General features: G+C 50.1%; 1 protein-coding gene across 1 annotated transcript in view; it reads right to left on the minus strand.

The window, feature by feature from the left end:
* LOC129701372 (TBC1 domain family member 9B-like) overlaps positions 1–7,264 on the minus strand; it is a 35,326-nt gene extending 28,062 nt beyond the window's left edge. The window contains exons 1-6 of the mRNA XM_055642509.1: positions 7,084–7,264; positions 6,816–6,912; positions 5,947–6,088; positions 2,127–2,322; positions 1,289–1,407; positions 604–832 (exon numbers count right to left, since the gene is read on the minus strand). Of these exons, the coding sequence (XP_055498484.1) occupies positions 604–832; positions 1,289–1,407; positions 2,127–2,322; positions 5,947–6,088; positions 6,816–6,912; positions 7,084–7,201 (901 nt within the window). The 5' untranslated portion in view covers positions 7,202–7,264. The remainder of the gene's footprint in view (positions 1–603; positions 833–1,288; positions 1,408–2,126; positions 2,323–5,946; positions 6,089–6,815; positions 6,913–7,083) is intronic.
* Positions 7,265–7,712: the final 448 nt, after the last annotated feature.

A 7,712-nucleotide genomic window follows, 5' to 3' on the forward strand; every position in this document is an offset into this window, starting at 1 on the left:
CTGCCGAGTGTTTTTCGCTTGTGACCTATGACCTGGGCATGCAAAGTCGGAATACTGAACTCGCTTATTCTCTTGCACTCCAAGGTCAATTATAACAACGCCACTACAATGCTCCAGACACACGCAACATTACTTTAGACGTTAGAGATACAGCGTGGAAACAGGCCCTTCAGCCCACCAGGTCCACACTGTCCACCAATCACCCCATACACAATCACTATCTTACACACTAGGGACAATGTACAAATTTACTAGTCAAACCTGTATATCTTTGGAATGTAGGAGGAAACCAAGCACCCTGAGGAAACGCAAGCGGCAACAGGGAGAACGTGCAGACTCTGTGTAGCCAGCACCTAGAGTCAGGATCGAACCCGGGTCTCTGGCACTGTGAGGCAGTGGCTCTACTGCTCCTTGAAATACAAACATGCAGATGCTGGTTTACAAATAAAGACACAAAGTGCTGGAATAACTCGGCAGGTCAGGCAGCATCTCTGGAGAACACGGGACCCTTCTTCAGACTGACACCATGCTGAGGCGGGTTCCCTTGTACCTCGTTACTGCGCTGTCACCCGGCATGCCCAGGCACGAGCGAACAGTCCTCACCTTCCTTGCCCAGCAGGAAGGAGTAGAAGCAGAGGTGGTTGACACCGAGGTAGACCCATCCTTGCCAGGGCACCCGTCCCTTCCAGTAGCTGCACGAATAATAATTCACCAGCTTCTCTTCCTCCGGCATCCCAAACAACTTCTGCATCTTCAACTGCGCTTCCTTGAACTTCCCCGAATCCTCATTCTCTTTGGCTTCCTTGTTTTTGTTTTCCTCAGCAAGGATTCCCTGAAACAGAGAGGTGGTGTTGGATGTCAGAGCGGGGCCTGTCTGAGTGCTGTCTATCCAACGCTGCTGGCCCTGCCCCACCCGGACTCTCCGCCTCCCTCTCAGGGGATGGATGTCCTCAGATATCCACAGCATGCCGACATCTACGTTTAAAGATACTGCATGGAAACAGGCCCTTCGGCCCATTACTTCCACGCCGACCAGCGATCAACCCCCTACACTAACAATATCCAACATACTCAGGAAAAATTACAATTTTACCGAAGCCAATTAACCTACAAACCTGAACATCTTTGGAGTGCGGGAGGAAACCGGAGCACCCGGAGCAAACTCACGCAGAGGGAGAACGTATAAACACCGTACGGAGGGCACCCATAGTCAGGATTGAACCTGGGTCTCTGGCACCAGAAGGCAATAACTATACCGCTGCTCCACCGTGCCGCGCCTATCACTGACCTGGATCTTGCCCTTGACGAAGGTCGACACATCCTCTTCGTTCTCGAAAACGGACAGAGTCTGCAGGAGATTGGCTTCCAACCACTCCCAGTGCTTCGTGATCTCCTTCCTGGAACTGCCTAAACAATCAGATCACACGGAGAGAAATCAAATCACCTTTCCGTGCTGCACCACCCTATCCACACTCCCATACACGAGGAGGAGACCGCCTTTCACACATCTACTTAAATCTTTTCATCTTCACAAAATTTATACGGAATTACATCTTAATTTACAAGGATGTTGCCAGCTCTTGAGAGCCGGAGCTGCAGGGAGAGGAGGCTAGGACTTTATTCCATGGAGCGCAGGAGGATGAGGGGTGATCTCATAGAGTTGTATAAAATCACGGGGGGGGGGGGGGGGGGGATAAGGGGAATGCATGTCTCTTCCCCACGGTAGGGGAATCAAGAACCAGAGGACATAGGTTTAAGGTAAGGGGGAATGATTTAATACCAACCCGATGGGTAACTTTTTCACATAGGAGGAGGGAGTTGAGGCAGGTATTTTAAAATACATGGATACGAGAGGTTAGAGGGATATTGGCCAAATGTGGGCAGGTGGTACTAGGGTATACGGACATCTTGAGCTACCAGAGGAGGGAGTTGAGGCAGGTATTTTAAAAGACATGGATACGAGAGGTTAGAGGGATATTGGCCAAATGTGGGCAGGTGGTACTAGTGTAGACGGGACAGCTTGGATAATTTTCGGGAGTCAAGAGTTGGGCCGAAACCCGGCCTGTTTCTCCATGAGGTAGTGGGAGGATGACACTCAAGTTGCACTCCTTAACAACAGCATGTACCTGTCAAAGCCACCACAATGCCTCTCCAATAAAGGGAATACCTGTTTGAGATAATGTTGGGCAACAGCTGCATGACCCTTTCCTGACCCCGGTGCACCATTATTTCCGCTTGGACAAGGATGTTCCAGTACACCTTTCCTGCGTGTACCTGTATTAATCTTGCGCTTGAATCATCCAGCGTTCCCACCAGGAATTCCTGAACAGAAGCAAGGCAATGCGTAGAGTTCTCTGTCCGGGCACAGGGGTGGGAGAGATTGGGCCTGGTTATAATCTTCCGAGGGGCGGAGTCAAGAGGGTCCGCTACAGTAGAAACCGGGGTTCAATCCTTCAGGAGTCCTGTCCGACTCCCTTGCCGTACACCCAACCAGTTCCCTCAGAGGTTCTCCAATGAGGTAGTTCGGTGTGGACTCAATGGAGGATAGGACGACTCTCAAGTTGGTGATAGGTTGGTTCAATTGCCTGATAACAGCTGGTAAGCTGATCAAAAGACCATCAATCACAGTGTCCTAAGCAGTTACAGAAGGGAATAAAAGGACACAAAGTGCAGACTAACTCAGTGGGTAGTGTGGATAGGTGACACTAATGTCCACCTAAAGTAGTAGTGAGTTGGAGATGGTATCAAACGAAGGGCAGATTTGCATGCAAATTGGCATGACCCTTTCCTGTATGTTCCCTAAATCAACCCAACGAGTGCAGGCTCGGGGTATTGTGAGGAGCAATCTGTTTCCCCTTGGAGAGTGACCATCACTTCACTAGGATGGATGACATTCCAGTACAACCTTTGAGGGTGACTGAATTGGCCAAGATTGCTGTTAATTCTGGTGGGATATGCAATCCATGTAAGGGGATGACTCTTGCGCTTGAAAAGAATAAATCAACACAAGGGAAATCAGTAGTATCAAAGCAGCGTTCCCACCGGAGGAGTTCAAAGCCAACAGAAGGACAAGGCAATGAAAGGAAAAATGAGCCAAACTGGAAGGTGGGAAGATATGTGCCCGGAGATGGAGGTCCCTTGCAGTGGTTGACATGGGAGAGATTGACCAATGGAATAACTAGGTTAGGCCTCACTAAGGAAGACTAAATAATTTGCTGAAATAGCAGGGGACCGGGGGTCAAAGGAGTTGGCGGAATTGAGTGAAATCCAGAAGGAAGTGGTGTTGGGTAAATTGAATGGATCCGCTAACTCACAGCACCAGAAACCGATGTACTTAAGGAAGTAGCTCCAGAAATAGTGGATGCATTAGTAATAATCTTTCAAAACTCTTAGATTCTGGGAGTAGTTCCTGAAGATTGGCGTTTTTTAAGAAGGGAGGGAGAGAGAAAATCCTGTCTACTTGTGAGGAGTGCTAGAGTCTGTCTTTGTGTGAGGACAAAGTTGGATTTAAAGGTTCTGTCCCTCTTATAGACCGTCAGTAGTTTAGGGGAGAACAGTGGATGTGGTGTCCAGACTTCCAGAAGGCTTTCGACAAGGTCCCACATAAGAAATCCCTTAAAGCACAAGGCATTGGGGGTTCAGTATTGTCTGGCTGGCAAACAGGTTAGCAAAGAGTAGGAGTGCCCCTTGTGTGGCAGGCAGTGGATGAGGTACCCCAAGGCTCAGTACTGGGACCCCAGCTATTTACAATATATATTAATATCTGGATGAGGGAATTGAAGGCAATATCTCCAAGTTTGCGGATGACGCTGGGGGGCAGTGTTAGCTGTGAGGAGGATGCTAGGAGACTGCAGGGTGACTTGGATAGGCTGGGTGAGTGGGCAAATGTTTGGCAGATGCAGTATAATGTGGATAAATGTGATGTTATCCATTTTGGTGGCAAAAATAGGAATGCAGTAGTATAGTTTGGCCGAGGGAAAGGGGGAGATTATGGGTGTCATGGTGTCATTGTACATGTGAGCAAGTAAAGAAAGCAAATGGTATTTTGATTTCATTGTTTTGAGTATAGGAGCAGAGAGGTTCTACTGCACTGGGTGAGACCACACCGGGGGTATTGCGTACAGTTTTGGTCTCCAAATCTGAGGAAGGACATTATTGCCATAGAGGGAGTGCAGAGACGGTTCACCAGACTGATTCCTGGGATGTCAGGACTGTCTTATGAAGAAAGACTGGATAGTTATACTCTCTAGAATTTAGGAGATTGAGAGGGGATCTTATAAAAACTTACAAAATTCTTAAACAGACACAAAGTGCTAGACTAACTCAGTGGGTCAGGCACAAAGGGGTCCAGCTTAAGGATAAAGAGAAATCATTTAAAACCGGATAGGTGAACATTTTTTCACGAGAGAGGGTGAATCTCTGGAACTCTCTGCCACAGAGGGTAGTTGAGGCCAGTTCATTGGCTATATTTAAGAGGGAGTTAGATGTGGCCTTGTGGCTAAGGGGATCAGGGGGTATGGAGAAAGGCAGGTACGGGATGTGAGTTGGATGATCAGCCATTATTGAATGGCGGTGCAGGCTCGAAGGGCCGAGGCCCTACTCCTGCACCTAATTTCTATGTTTCTATGTTTCAGATCGGGACTCCTCTTGAGTCTGCTGATGCTGACAAAATGTCATGAAGGGAGGCAGAGGTGTTTCTGACGGGGATTCGAGAGGCCCCGATAGGTGGAGGGACATTGGTCATAGATGGGGTGATAGATCTCCATGTGTGAACACAGCCCAAACCATCACAAACCAACCTCCCTTCCATTATCTCAATCTACACCACACTGCCTCAGTAATGCCTCCAGCATGATCAAAGACCAGTCTCACCTTTTCTCCCTCTTCTCCAACATCGGGAAGATTGTTCCCGATGTTGGGGAAGTCCAGGACAAGGGGTCACAGCTTAAGGATAAGGGGGAAATCCTTTAAAACCGAGATGACTTTTTTCACACAGAGTGGTGAATCTCTGGAACTCTCTGCCACAGAGGGTAGTTGAGGCCAGTTCATTGGCTATATTTAAGAGGGAGATAGATATGGCCATTGTGGCTAAGGGGATCAGGGGGTATGGAGAGAAGGCAGGTACGGGATACTGAGTTGGATGATCAGCCATGATCATATTGAATGGCGGTGCAGGCTCAAAGGGCCGAATGGCCTACTCCATCCTATCAACAGCTAAAGAGCGAAGTGTGAAAACACCAGATGAGTTTACCATCCTACCACAGCTTGGAGACAGTCCTGACTACCACAACCTTTGGAATCAGACTATCATTAATCAGACTTTGGACTTTATTTTGCTCTAAATGTTATTCTCTTTGTTCTGTACCTGTACATTGTTGACGGTTTGATTGTAATCATGTACAGCTGCTCCTCGACCTACAATGGGGTTACGTTCTGATAAACCCATCATAAATCGGGGAGCATCTGTATTGTCTTTCCGCTGACTGGATGGCACGCAACAAAAAAGCTTTTCCCTGTACCTTAGTTCAGGTGACAATAATAAACTAAACTCAGGAAAATCCAAGAGGCTGGAATTGAAGAACGAACAGCTGGTAGATACTGGGATAAACAGGAGGGAGGTCCAGAGGGTGTAAAGGATATTAAGTTATAAAGATCCCAAATGGACTCATCTGTCCATTCCCTTCCCAGATGCTGCCTGACCCGCCGAGTTGCTCCAGCACTTTGTGTTTTGCTGTGAATTTTAAAGTCGAGGCGCTGATTAACCATGTCAGAATACACCAGTGAGGGAGAGCTGGTTCAGTTAACCACAGGCAACGACTTCGATGGCATTACTGTGGCACTCCCTCAGTGGAGCACCTCTGTCACATGCACGCACAGGGTTTAAACCAGAATTGTGGAGAAAGTGAGCGGTGTACAGATGAATATGCAAACGTGGCCAGGCCGTACAGTACCGGGAGGTGGGCTGGACCAGGGGCCAGAGGCGGAGGTGGTGGTGGGGGATGGGGAGGGAAGGTACCGGAACACAAAGCGGAGGGGGGCTGGGAACAGGACAGTCCGAGGGGGGCAAAGTCCGTAGACAACCTCGTTGCTGGAAAACAGTCAAATGCAGGTATTAGCCATTACAACACATCGCTGGCGGCTGCAGTTGGGTAGCGAGGCTGTATGAACTGCAGTTATTCCTGCAGTCGCAAATCAAGGAGCCGGGAGCTGCATTTACTGCAACCCTTCCTACGGCAGTGGCGCTGGGAGCTGCATTAAATGCAACCTTCCTGCAACAGAAACAGCGCCAGGAGCTGCATTAAACACAACCTTCCTGCAGCAGCAGCAGAGCTGAGTGCTGCATTAAATGCAAACTTCCTGCAGCAACATCGCCGGGAGCTAAATTAAATGCAACTTTTCTTGCAGCAACTAGAGGTGGGAACTGCAATAAACGCAACCTTCCTTGCAGCAGCAGAGCCGAGAGCTGCATTAAATGCAAACTTCCAGCAGTAACAGCTCCAGGAGCTGCATTAAACACAACCTGCCTTGCAGCAGGTAGAGCTGCATTAAACACAACCACCCTTGCAGCAGGTATAGCTGCATTAAACACAACCTCCCTTGCAGCAGGTAGAGCTGCATTAAACGCAACCTCCCTTGCAGCAGGTATAGCTGCATTAAACACAACCTCCCTTGCAGCAGGCAGAGCTGCATTAAACACAACCTCCCTTGCAGCAGACAGCTGCATTAAACACAACCACCCTTGCAGCAGGTAGAGCTGCATTAAACGCAACCTCCCTTGCAGCAGGCAGAGCTACATTAAACGCAACCTTCCTTACATCAGATATTGCTGCATTAAACGCAACTTTCCAGCAGCAACAACCAGATACTGGCAACTAAAGATTATAGAGCGGAACGACTCTAGTATCTGACAACCTATAGCCGACAACAACAATGGCAAAGATGTCGCAAACAAACTGCGCACCGGTCCCGCCCCCCGGGTGCAGCCATTGGCCGGAGGCGCGGCCGGGCGCGCTGTGATTGGGCGGGGAGGCCGTCAGTCTGGCGGAGCGCTACAGCGGCCCGTCGGTTACGCGGTTCACCCACCGGCCAGGCCGCCGCCGCCGCCGTGACCCTTCCGCCGCTGCAGCACGAAGAACGGGTTGGCCCGCTCGCTCACCCACAGCGCGCTGGCCAGCGTCACCTCCCCGGGACTCAGCCACATGGTGCCCGGGCAGCAGCAGCGGCGGCGGCGACTGGGCTGGGCTGGGCTGGGCTGGCGGTCAGTCAGTCGGCAGCGGCTGCTGACACCCGGGGCGGGGACTGGCAGCGCGCATGTCCCGCTATCCGGGAGGTGGGACAGAGAGGGGCGGGATAGCACTGGGTCGGGCCCTTCGGCCCACAGGCTCCGTGTTGTACACGGTGTCAAGCTAAACTCATCCCTCCTCCAGCTGACAGACTAATGAGAGGCATGGACATGATAAAGGACACAAAGTGCTGGAGTTACCTCGAGGGCCAGGCTCAGAATAGAATAGCACAGCTTGTGGGGATAAGAGTCACGGTGATGGGAGTGTTCATAAGTGATAGGACAAGAATTAGGCCATTCGGCCCATCAAGTCTACTCGGCCATTCAATCATGGCTGATCTATCTTTCCCTCTTAAACCATCTCCTGCCGTCTCCCCATAACCACTGACACCCGCACTAACTCTACCTATTGTAGCGGGGCACACCAGGG

The sequence above is a fragment of the Leucoraja erinacea genome, chromosome 11 (genome assembly GCF_028641065.1).
Source record: "Leucoraja erinacea ecotype New England chromosome 11, Leri_hhj_1, whole genome shotgun sequence".
Taxonomy (NCBI): Eukaryota; Metazoa; Chordata; class Chondrichthyes; order Rajiformes; family Rajidae; genus Leucoraja; species Leucoraja erinaceus.